Here is a 13,197-nt window from a genome sequence, read left to right on the forward strand (position 1 = left end):
TTGGACTGCACTCTTGTATAGCATAAGGATATCCTATTTTAACCAGGGTAATGAGCCAAGTTTAGTGTTCCTACAGTTCGATTTACATTGTTCAGATAAAGATCACCCACGAGAACATTAACTATTGGATGGATTAAGAATATAAATCAAGTCTCCAAATACTAGTTGTTCATCCTCTTCTCAATAGTATATGACACTCAAAGACAACAGAGCGAGAAATATACTGGTTTTCAAAAGTTTATTAATACAAAACTGTAAGATGTGTTTGAATTAAAGACACAGCAAATAAAAACACTACATGGGCTTTAAGGCACCCCAGTTGTACAGTGTTGCTATGGCAGGTAGGACTGTTGTCTTAGGATACTTGACAAGGATAAAGAACAAAGCACTGAATACCTGAGGTACTATCAATGCGCAATTTCCCTGTTTAATTAGATCAGTGTGATAATGTAATACGCATTCCAGTCTCAACACCTTATGCCATGAGCAGAGCGATGAATGATATGGAGCCATTTTTAAAAGGCACATGCAGACGTGTTTTTTTTACCAGATGAAAACAAAACATCAGCTTCAACTGCCCAAATAACAGGACTAAGTGGGGAGACAAACAAGTTTGGGTTTCCCCTTCAAGTCAATACGCTTTCAGAACGCTTCAGTTTAATGCCAAAGACAAAAATAATGACCAGAAGAGGTAAGGTCAACAAGGGTGACAACCACACACTAACATACTCAGCTGAAATACTACCACACCAAGTTATAATTTAAATGCCAGTATTTGTCCAGATAACAGCTTGAAGCCTCCAACCTGTTCTACACCATAAAAAGGAATCCAGTCCTAGCAGACAGGGTAGAGATAGAGAAGGAGGATATGGTGCAGGCTTTGTTATATAGCCCTCAAGCTTAAACTGAAGTCTTAGTCTCTCTGTCTTGTATAATCGTTGTGCAACATTCAAATATTATTACACCCTTAAAATCCCATTTGTAGTACTGTTCATGTGGCTTGGGCTTTCAGTTGCTCTTTTGAAACCTCTCAGCAAGCTCACATAATTTTAGATGTAAATTTAATTGAAGTCAGTTTGTTACTGTATTCCATAAAAGGGAGTCAAGTTTTGTTACATAATTATGTTACAATGGACTGAAAGGTCATAATCTCTGAACACTAATTAGCAATACACATTTGTTTTTTCCTGTAAATATACAAAACAAACCTTTAATAGCTACAAATACAAAAATACTTTAAATTTTACAATGAATAAGCAGACAAATTATGTACACACTGGGAAAATACTATGCCTTGTTACCAATCTAGCATGTCTACCTGAAGAATCAACTTAATTAAACTGAGTAATCATTTTGCTCAATTGCACTAATATCTGCATGCTTTGCCACAGAATGAGAACTGATCAGGGTTGTTAGCTCAGAAATTTCATAAGCTAAGAAAAAATGTCTAAAGTGCTTAAGGCATTTCCTCTTGTCACCATACCGCATTTCAGTAAACTGATATGGGACTACCCTGTTGAGCAGCAACAGAACTAAGCACCTGTGTCTCAGACTAGTTCACAATCATTCTTCCCATAAAGGTAAATAACCCACGCCTCTATATCAATTTATGTTTTTAGATGCATGTTAAGAGCCTCCAAACAGTAGTACTGCATCTGGAATAAAGATAAATTGCAGATCAGTGGAGTTCTGGAAAATTCACAAAGATGTCTGAATAACTGGATAGACCTTGCACACATGCATGTGTCTCTGAAAGAAGCATTATCCTTTTGGGCCACACTTAGTGGCTGGTGGGACCTTACACCTAAATGGGATCATTCAAATTTTAAGAGCATCTCAACAGGGGCCAGACTAATTAGCTCATTTTACAATACTCAAAGCATCAATAAGGTCTTTAGCATACTGTATTTTCACCCAAACAGTAACTGACATTTGATCTTCAAACCATTTATCAAAAAGTCTTTATTTCACAAATTGAATGTGCAAAGAATAAAAATGTGAGGTCAAGTGCTGCAAATATAAAATGAATCAGTTCAGGAGGAGTATAGAATTTCACACCGGAGTAAATAATGGGCTTCTTGATAGTTAGAATCCATGATAAAACTGGGCCGAAGAGGGTATTTAAGTGGATTGAATTGTGTAGACATGAGAAACTTTAGTCTGATTTGCTGCCAAGGAATTCTTTTGCAAGAGAAGAATTGAGAAAACTCATTAGATAAATGTAGCCACATAAAAGATTCTGATGAAGCAATTTACATAGTTCAGTTGAAAAGTTAAATATACAAACTGAATTACTACATTACTATGACTGCATGTATCCATTTCTCAAAAACAAAAAACCTAACCAGATGTGCTTTATTAGAAAAAGCAGTTTGCTTCATACTCTTTTGTGAAGATTATCAGAGAGCCAGCAGTTCGACAGAAAGTTTAAAAAAACCCTAACAACTGTGCTATATTGGAAGAATGAATAGGAGGCTAAGACCAAATGTTGTAAGAATTGGAAGCTGATTAACAGAAAATCTGAACGTGCCACATATAGCCTTAAATATATGCTTCTGACCCCACGGAGGGGAACAGGAGTTATGGAGCCTTCAAAACTGGAATGTACAATCCACTTTTATATCTAAACACTTTAGAGGCTTGAAGCAAAGATCATTTAGGGCCTTTAAGGCTAAATACAGGGCATTTACAATAATACAAAATTAAGGTATTTGATGCATCCAGGAATTGCCCAGTTATACAGTTTGAATCCACTGAGCACAGCTTTCAGGACTCAACCTGAAAGCTAAGATGTGGAACAAGTGATTAATTTACAGACAAATTATTAAAGAAATACGATTTGAGTAGAATGTCAGTGTAAGCTTACCTCAAGTAAGTGTACAAGCTGAAGTACATGCTGAGACCTGCCCATTCAGTAAAACTAAAGGACTCTTATCAACATGGATGAGACTAGAAACAAAAATGTGACCAAATCCCCCCATTATAGAACACACATTTAATATAGGAAAAATGGAAGCACTTCAAAAAGTTCCTTAAGTTAAGCTGTCTGGTCACAAATACTATGATCTTACAATAATTAAATATGTGACATCTTCGATACTACAAAGCTTTCTATGAGGTTAATGGACACTGTGCTCAAGTCCCATCTTACAATGCATTGGGACGAGTATTGTAGATCGTGGGCAGAGTTAGCCATGATGCCTGTCGGTGTTAACAGCTACTTTGAATCAAAGGACACTGATCATAACAGAAGTGTTTGCATTCCCTCTCCCTTCCATTATACTGAGTTGTAGAAACTGAGACATGCTTTAGAAAGTTTAAAGCTTCAGCGTATCACCCCTAGCTCACCTACATTTTCAAGGGCAGGGAGTTAGTTAGAAATCCTAGAGAGAAGAAAAGCAATGAGGGCTTTTAGGCTAAGATCATACTTGTCTAATGGATGCTCAACTGATTTCAGCATGAAGTGTAGCAAAGACAAGTAGTCAAATTTAGTCTAATATCGCTACAACCTCAAATCTTCTCTAAAAAAAAAGATGTCTATATTCCTATTACACTGCAGATTCACAGTACACTCCTGCTAACGCTTCAGTTCAGCCCTAAACGTTTGCACTAGTGGTGCTCAGACCTTAGAAGTTGCAGGAACACATTAAACCGTTGCTCATAAACTCTTCGAATAATACCTGCAAAGAAAAGCAGTTAACCTAGACCTGGAAACATCACTGGGCAACATTGGTTAGGCTACTGGTTGAACCACTCAATCCATTTTCACTCTTCTGCAGTGTTTTCACAGCACTTGGCACCTGCAGTCCTGTTGTCAATGTGAGACCACCACACCAAACCTAGAAAAACAAACATTTGAAAGATAAAGAGTCATATGTACATTCTTGCTTAAAAGGCCAACTAAGAAGGTCTGTGTTCGGTTGTCACAATAAGCCAAAGTTTATCGTGATGGGAACACAACAGACCCACACATTTCCCCTCTGCTCTCCTCCTCTGGCACAGCCACAGGATAGAAAGCATTCTCTTTCATTTTTGATTAACTGCAGTTTAGTCTGACATCCGAACCCTCAATTGTGGTTAATTTTAACTACGGTTCATTGAAAGAAGCCAGCTTCATAACCCATTATTTGAAGATGGTTTGTTTCAAACACATCATAGTTAGGAATAACCACAGTTTCTTAGGTTTGGAAAAATGATGGGCTGCAGTTGCAAAAGCTTCCAATCTCCTTTTTGCACCTGTGGGGAGGGAAGGATGCATGAGCCCAAGGCTCACCGCAGCTTGATCCCATCAAAATAAACCATCATTTACTGTGATGCCTGAAAGGAGTCTGTGTGTGCTTTCACAAGTGAAGCAAACACACACTATTCTGGCAGGAATGAATTGCTTCTTAATGTTAAAGCAGTACCAGAAAGAAGACTGTTTTAAAGTCAAGTGTATATTGTAGACAAGGTACGTATTTTATTTGCTACACAGAAGAAAAACACTTGAATGTTTGCTCCAATCAGTTGTAAACTGGACTAGCTGTAAACTGGAACCTGCTGTTAAGGCCCTCCCTCAAGGAACCCCAACTGTAACACTACATAGATGCAAAGGATTGTGTTATAAAATCTCCAGCTCCCTCACAAAACAGACATTTCTAAAATGTGGGCGGGGGGGGGGAGTTATAGGGCAAGACACGATAAAATGTAAGTTTATAGAGATAAGGTGGTCAGAGCTAGAAGGAAGCTATCAGATTTGGCTGCAAAATACTTCAAAACAAGCAATTTGAGCTTAACTGCCTCTGCCCAGTTTTCACCTCCAGCCACATCTCAAGCCTTTCCTCAAAGTCCCCCAATCTTAGGAGGGCTGTAAGGGACTGCGGTGGGGAGGAGTCCTGCTGCACAAGTAGATTTCTGCTTGCATAACTTTGGATCCTACCCAATGTTATGATCAGAACTCTACCTCCTTGCATACAACTTTGTAGTGACTGTGCACTTATTTCAGAATACAAAATGGAAGCCCCGAAAGCTTGGAAAAATGCAAACTTCAGCTTTCCTTCTGTAGTCACTCATTTTCACTTGGAAAAGGAGAGTAGATAAAATGGGCAAGTAGTTGGCTGCAAGCTTTAAAGTTCTTTCAGGAAGAGAAAAGTTGGAGGTCTGTGAGGAATCACAGGAATAAACAACTGGGAAATTCCCCCACCTAGTAAAAGATTGCTAAGTTCTGCAGGTAGACAACTAGATTCCTGCTCACCTATTTCCCAAACCTTATCAGTCTAGTGCTACAGAGCAATTGCCCTATAGCTCACCTGTTCCCCAAACTTAAGTGGTACAGTGCTATTAAGTGGTATAATAGAAACTACTGGGGGCTGCCTCCGAAGACAGTTCAATACTTCAGCTGCTGCAGAAAGTGGCTGCCTGGTTGCTTGTGGAGGCAAGGCAACAGAAACATATAACTCCTATTCTGAATCAGCTGCCGTAGTTGCCAATTCCTTTCTATGCCCAGTTTAAAGTGCTGGTGGTTACCTTTAATGCCCTAAATGGCTTGGGCCCAGTGTATCTGAAGGACCACCTGCATCCATTCAAGCTTGCCCAGGCACTAAGATCACCCTCCAAGGCCCTGCTCATTGGCCCACCATCAAGTAGTATTAGACTGGTGGGCACTGGGGACAGGGCCTTTCATTGGTGGCCCCATGCCTTTGCAATATCCTCCCCAGTCAGGTATGTATGGCACCTAAACTGATGTCTTTTACATGGGCTTTGAAGATTCCAGACTGCTTTTCAAGCAAACTGCTTTTTCCAACCTGCTATTTATGTTTGGTATTTTATTGCTGATAGCACCAGTAGTGAAAACTAGTTTTTTAAGAACTTGTTATTCTTGCTGTTGGGTTATAATTTTTATATTGTTTTACTCTGCTGATATTGTTTATCTGCTCCTGAAATATTAGCCATTATTATCTTTTATTATGATTCTATGTTTTGTAATATGTTCCTATAGATTCTCCCCTTGTCCTCATATTTTCCTACCTTTTCCTGGCCAAATTGACATTCAACTGCCCTCAGCATTCTGTAGGTCATGGAAGACACCAAGCATGGATCTATGTAAGGCTGTTTTGGGGTTTATTTTCTCTTGATTTACAAACGTTTTTTCCAGCACATATAAGATGCCTTATATGTGCTGGAAAAAACGTTTGTAAATCAAGTAGTATTATGTGTATAAAACACAGGAGTATGTGGAAACTCCTATCTTTTCTATGAGTGGCCTGTTTAACTAACACAACTGATAGCAGAAATAATTATGCTGATGCTTAACAATAAGTGGCAACTTACTGGCACCTTGAGAAATTACAGCCTCAAAACCAAAAGAGCAATTGATTTACAGTTTGGGAAGATGGTTCATCGAGGATTTAACTTGAAGTATCTTTTCTAGTTCCGAAATCTACAAAGACACATCTCAGACAAGGACGTGTCCAGGCAGAGATACAGGACTTCATGTTCTTTCAAAGGTTTCTAGTACATGCCAAACAAAAATGGGAAAGGATAGCCAGGATTCAACAGAATATTGTTAAAACATGCCAATCTACGTCACTGAAGTGCCCATTCAAGTTTACTTTTAAGGAGAAAGTCATGAATGTGTATACTCAGAATACAAAAAAGAAATACAAAATTCAGCACCCAGCCAATCCAAATTCTGCAATCTACATATATTTTGCACATCGTTTTGCAGCCATGAGGGCTAGAGCTAGGAACTTAAGTTTTTAAGAAGTGTAAGCTACAGATTTTCAGCAAGCTGAGTTCTGCCTCCGTTACCCCGAGTTTTCTCTGCACAGTTAAGAACTGTAGCATGGAGCAGAGCCCTCACGTTAGTAATTCAAATGACCACCAATTCTGAGGTGGTTGTTTAAGAAATAATCAAATTTAAGTAAGCATGTTCACAGGTGCCAAGAACTTGAGAGCAGACCCAATATGTGACATTAAGTGTGTGTCTTTTCCACGTTATAAGCTATGAAATATTATTTTATTTACAGGAACAAATCAACTATTAATATAGAAAATTGCCCTTGAAGCAGCAATTATGAAAATAGTTAATTAGTACTGACCATGAAGCCTGGTAATAGTGGCTGGGTAAATTTTGTTTTGAAGGTGTACAACAACTGCTTTGAGCTTGCATTATAGAAAGACAGCTGACCTGAAAGAAGAAAGGCAGATTAAATAAATTACGTCTTGTATTGTTTGTCTCCTCACTAATACATATTCTCTACTGCTTGGGTTTTATAGTCAAGAAATAAGACTCAAGCTCTCCAGGAACATATTTGAGGACAGCCACCACTCAGACCATCAGCAAGCAACAATACTATAAAGAAGTCTTGTTGCCAAAAGGAAAACTGTAGGAGTGGAGAAAAGTACATTACAGCATGTGGGACTAAACGCGAAGACTTGCTTGTTGATTCAGACAATGTCAATCTAATAGGCAATGAGGCACCCCACCCCCCCAGACCCCTGACTGTGTCCGCCAGACCCCTTGTGCTATTAGAGTCAAAGAAGAATGCCCTTCCATTGACCTTAACAGAGGTGGGGGAAAGGGTGTCCTGCCAAAAAATGTCTGGAGAAGGGGGAAGTCCAAACTGCCAAGAACACTTGAGGCAACAGGGTCCATGAGGGGGTGATAAGCCCATACACCATGAAGCTGTTTTGGGTTTTTTTTTAACCCAATAAAGTCAATGCTGCAATATCACTCCACTGGCTCACAAAGGTGGGGGGAGAAAGATTTTAAAAATAGCTTGGGCAAGAGGGAAGACAGACAATCAGAACAGAATTCAGAGATGGGGGAAGGCAGGTAAAGTATGAATCTGGAGGGGGGCCCTTCCAATCTTTTACCTCCACAGCAATTTGTGGTGGTACCTGGGACATTTTTTTCAAAATATGACATCTGCCCACAGGCCTGAAAAGGTTGCCTACCCCTGGTCTAGTCAAGCACCTTCCAACAGAGGCTACTCAAACAGCCCTGAAAGCTTACAAATGTGTCTTGGATTGTGACTGCCATTCCCATTTGAACCCAGGATCTGGTAAATCAGAGGTATACTGCACGTGAACACAGAGATTCCATTTTCACAGCTCATACTGGGCCCATTCATCTTATGGCAATAAATTCCATAAATTGGCTATGTGCTACACTGCACACAAAAATACTTTGTTCGTCCTGAATCTTCGATTTAATTGAACAACCTCTGATGCTAGTATGAAAAGGAAATTCTCTATTCACTCTCCACAGTGGTGCTGCTAGACGTGCAGGTCTGAGAGGGCCCTGAAACAACTTCCTGACAGGTGGCAGCAGCTCCTCTTCCTCCTGCCACTGTGCTGCCAAAGAAAAGTGCTACAGAAAAGGCTGCAGCCCGGCCCTCACAGCATGCCATTTTAAATTAAACTTTTTTTTATTTGCTGATTTTGAGTAATAGCCACCTGAAAGAATCGGTCCCTGCATTGGGGGGAGGGGGGCATTAATTAGGACACCCAAGCAGTGAGAACCACATCTTTGCTGCCCCGGTGTCCTCATTGGCTGAACCCTCCCCCCAAAGGCAACGTCTGATTGGTTCAGATCTCTGCTACTCAAAATTAGCAAATAAAAATATTTTAATTTAAAATGGAAGAGCAGGGATGGGCAGGGGCCCCCTGGAAAGTGCTTTGCCTGGAAGCCCCTTGAACTTTACAGTGCCTCCAATTCTCCACAGTGTTCATGATGGGAGAGATACAAGGCCAATGCACACCAGGAAATTTGGAAGACCAACAGCTTAGACAAGCCCCAAGATCCCTGATCACTATTCTGGCAACACATTCAAACCAGATTTTCCTATTCTCTACCACCTATATATTTGCAAGGAGTTTCTGCTCATAAATGTCTAGGCAAGTAGTATTGAGATATATCCAGCTTTAAAAACTTCACTGCAGCACTTTAATCCATCTTAAGTTACAGCTTAGCACATCTAATAGCTTCTCTTTCCAGTAACACAACAGCTATTGTTATTTTACTCTTCCTGGCAAATAGCCATTTTTCAGCAAATCCCATTGGAAAGATTTATTATGGCTGATGTGAGGAGTGAAAAAAGCTGCAGCTATTCAAAGGAATATTTGAATTAGAGGGTGAGAGGGGGCCTGGTTCCATTACATCCCCCCCCCCCCCGCTACAGGTTTTAGGAAGGGTATGGGGTGCTACGATTTGGCTAGTTGAGGGAGTCAGGAAATGGTCTTCTAGTTTCCACTAAAGTCCCACACACACACCTAGCCCCCTATAATTTAAGCATTAACTCCAACCACTAATCCTTCGGAAAACAAAGCCTTCTCAATGGTTGATGGCCAACCTACATGCAACTAAAACCTCTGACTTTAAAATGAAATGTAGCCCTGAACATCGCAGTCTGGTTTGTATACCTGGGGGTTTACATTATCTTTTCCCCTGTAGCAAGTTTTCTGCTGAAAGTCATACCAGCTGTGTCCCACCCTGGGGGGCGGGAAGCAGTGAGGATTTTCCATGGCTCTTGTATTAAAAACCACCTCAGCATCATGTGTAGTTTGGTCCTTATTACCCTGTTTAAATAAGGTTTCGTAGTATGTGTAGAAATGCGTTAATCTGACATGTGTACCAGGCCATCCTCTTACTGAGAAAAAAGCAGCTCCCATATCAACTCAGATCAAGACTTTCCCAAACTTCATATTATTTTATTTCAGTTTTCTCATTTATAGTTTTGAAGACTCAAGATTACCTCCATCAAAGTCACAGTAGACTCCTATCCTATCTGGAACGATGACATCTAGTGATTTCGCTTTGTTGTTGTGTTTGGCTGCAAATGTAGTCTGGAGCCAGTTATTTACATGTACACACCAGCTTGTATTAGTCTTTCCCAGTTGATCAAATTTCCCTAAATTTTTATATGCAACTCCCACACTATAGGATTTGCAGTCCTTCTGGGCTTTCACTTCCCAGTAGTGTTGTCCGTTTTCAATAGTAGTATCTCCTGTAACAGAACAAAGAAACATCAATTAACACTTCAATGTAGGTTAAGAGCAAGCACAAATTGTTCAAGAAGCAGACATCATTAGCAAATACAAACTAAAAATTGCATATGCTAGTGAAAATTTGCAATTATTCTGGTACTACATACAATCTCATGATTAAAATTAAGAGGTCTTACAAAAAAATCTTACCCAACACAGTATATGATTCCCCAGTAAATCTATCTCTGCTGCCCCTTATCAAAGGTGAGCGTGAACTAACTGATGATCTCTTCGGAGATGGAGTTCCACTTCTGTAAGATGAGAAGAAATGAGTTTGTATGGCACTGCAGTTCACAAACGATGGCCATTATAATGGGTGAGTAATGGCAACACATTAGTCTGAACTCTTAAAAAAAGTTTCAACAATAACTTTTACAGAAGCTTTTATGGTTACGTATGGTTCTCATGCTATTAGAAGGGTCTGTAGCTAGCCATGCTTGAAGTCTCTATATACTTCAGTACAAACAGCCATGCATAGAAAAGGCTACCAAGACAGCAGATAAACCATAATGTAACAACAGAAAAGTCACTAGCAGAGAAAAGTGGAAAGTACATGTGCAGGACAGGAGTGAGTGAAATTAGTATGAAGCATAATTCTGAAAAAAGTGTCCTTACAAAAATGTCTGCATCTGGTCTGATTAAAAGTGAATACTTCAAAACCAGACAGATCCCCAATCCCAATATTACATCAGCAGCCCTCCCTGCAACACTGTTGTAATCTTACAGCATTTGGAATTGCACTGATCCTAGTCAGCACACCTTGTCTTAAAAGTACATGTCTGGTGAATAATCCAAATACTGGAGGTATTCTGAAGTAAATTAGTTTGCTGTGCAAACTGCGAAGTATCAAGGGCAGAAAAGTATCAAAATCATTATATTACTGTTTTCAGAATGAAGTCCTACTGTGGATGCTGAAGACATTTAACACAACACTGAAAATATGATCTGATCAAATAAAACATTAAAGAAAAAATTACTTACCAAAAGAAAAAAAGAAATAAGTGAAGCATGAAAAGACAGCAAAGCCAAGAAATTGAAGCATGTATTCAGGGAAAAGGAGATACATACATACACACACACACACCCCACAGCACCTGATCCTACTTCAGGGTTGTCATTACTATGAAGTCTACTACCTTCTGCTTTCTACTGTAGAAGCAGTCTTTTGCTGCCAAGTTATGTAGAAAAATAGCATGTTCATTAGAAAGATACTGCACTTGGTACAAGGCAGACACAGACAGAGATTAATTCTTCCCCCTCTGCAAAATCTACTGAAAAGCCAACATGCTATTTTTCAGGTAAGTGTTCCAAGATCCCTTCACCCAGAAGATGGCCTTTATATTAACAGCCTTTACTAGTATACACGATAGCATTTATATTTTAGAATATTTCGTACATCTGAAGCCACTGATCACCTACATGAATCAATACAAGCCAACCTCTCTATGTAATTGAACTGTTACAGTGCCCTCATGTATTCCACATCTGATTTGATAAGCCACAGTTGCTGCCCACTGCCATTTTGGTGGTGCAACAAACAGTGGTTTAGACAGCATGCATTCTCTATGAGAGAAAACATGCTGAGTAACTGTAAACAAGCCAAGACAATCACTTGGCAAGGAAAGCCCATTTAACTACTTACAAATTAATTCTCCATGTAACTCTAGCCAAGGGCAGGAAAGACAGAAGGCACCAAGGCTGGAATCCATATTGCAGCAGACACAGGCTAGCCCTTAGTCTCGTTGTTCCTCTCCCCAGTAATGCATAGCAATACAAAATGCAACATCATGCTGCATGTTTTCCCACCTCACTTCCTTGGCTGCTGCTTTCAGAGGAAGAGAAACACATGCTGTGATGGCATCATGTATAAACGGAGGTTATTGGAAGGAGGGGAATTAGGTAAGGCCCTGGTTTTGGCTGCAGCCCCATATTTGCCATAACTGCTAGTTCCAGTCTGAAGTGATCCTTCAGAAAAGACATTTGTGAATGTACAGAACATCAGACTGAGGGGCAGCGTGAGGAAGAGCAGAATCTGCCTGAAGAAATGACCTCTACAAGATGATTTTAAGGAGTAGCTATCTCAGTTCAATTCTAGCAGTGTTAAATCCCTCAATTTACTTCAGAATGGAAAGTGATGGATTGAGTTCACTGACCCATTGTTATGGAGGACATGGCCAACCATGAATACCACAAGCACGAACATTTTATTTACTGATGAACTAGGCACTTCTGTATTTTCAATTTTCTACATTTAGTGTTCTTTTTTTCATTCTGTAAATTGTTAAAAATTGTATACTGCCTTGGATGCTTTGCAGAAAAGCAGTTTATAAGTTAATACAAAAGATGACAAATAAGAAAATTGAAGAATCTACACAGAACGCAGTGGCTTGTCTACTGGTAAAGGCTGTTGGACTGATTCATGCGAAGTCTAAAGAGCAAGAATTGAAAAGAAAATATTGAGAAGTAAAGCTGAAGGCTAATCCCTAGGGCTAGGAAGAGGCACATTATCACCTTGAATGGTTCTTCAGAAGGGTAATCTGGCCACTGTCAGACAAAAATAGGTAGTTAAAAAATACTCTGTGGCTACACAGTCTTATTTTTTTTTAAGCAGTAACTTAGTCTTTAAAATCAGTTCAAAACTATTTCCTTGTTTATAATCATAGCCACCGCATGCCATTCAAACTTATTTAAAAAGGAAACACCACTTGCTTTCAAATTAAAATATAACAGAAAATATTTTAAGAAATTACTTGAAAATTGGTTTGTAATACTTTAAATAAGCCTCATTTGAGTTTTACAAAGGTTTTACCTATTTCACTCAATTTGTTACTAGCTCCTTTTGCACAGCTGGGGTAGGGAGAAATGAAGGATGCACTTATTACTACTTAGACCAGGGCTCTGTAAAACTATCCAGGCTTGAAGCCGCCTCCTCCTCCTCACAGTTAGGATACAGTCTAGGTATTTCATTAATGAAAGTCGTCATGGGAAATCTTCACAGTGAATGCTTAATGCCAGGAATATAAGACCACAGACTTTTACAAAACTAACTTTTGTTGGTAGAAGTACTGTAATCTGAGCTTCACAGAGCTCTTGAGGGCAACCTATGAAAAATGCTTTGTCTAATTCTTACGTACCCTCTAAGACTGGGTGATTTTCAGCATCTGAACA

The 13,197-nt window shown here is 39.5% G+C and overlaps 1 protein-coding gene across 6 annotated transcripts in view; it reads right to left on the reverse strand.

Moving 5' to 3' along the window:
• Positions 1 to 1,044: 1,044 nt before the first annotated feature.
• The window catches only part of FSD1L (fibronectin type III and SPRY domain containing 1 like), a 47,419-nt gene continuing 35,266 nt past the window's right edge, over positions 1,045 to 13,197 (reverse strand). For 2 of the 6 annotated variants that reach the window (XM_084834760.1, XM_084834764.1), the window contains exons 10-14: positions 12,541 to 12,573; positions 10,180 to 10,280; positions 9,738 to 9,989; positions 7,080 to 7,168; positions 1,045 to 3,839 (exon numbers count right to left, since the gene is read on the reverse strand). In XM_084834760.1, the coding sequence (XP_084690886.1) occupies positions 3,717 to 3,839; positions 7,080 to 7,168; positions 9,738 to 9,989; positions 10,180 to 10,280; positions 12,541 to 12,573 (598 nt within the window). In that variant the 3' untranslated portion in view covers positions 1,045 to 3,716. The remainder of the gene's footprint in view (positions 3,840 to 7,079; positions 7,169 to 9,737; positions 9,990 to 10,179; positions 10,281 to 12,540; positions 12,574 to 13,197) is intronic. The other 4 variants (XM_084834762.1, XM_084834765.1, XM_084834761.1 and 1 more) reach the window with 3 other exon arrangements.

The sequence above is a fragment of the Heloderma suspectum genome, chromosome 2 (genome assembly GCF_057233095.1).
Source record: "Heloderma suspectum isolate Gila_16-S chromosome 2, 16-S_ref, whole genome shotgun sequence".
Lineage (NCBI taxonomy): Eukaryota > Metazoa > Chordata > Lepidosauria > Squamata > Helodermatidae > Heloderma > Heloderma suspectum.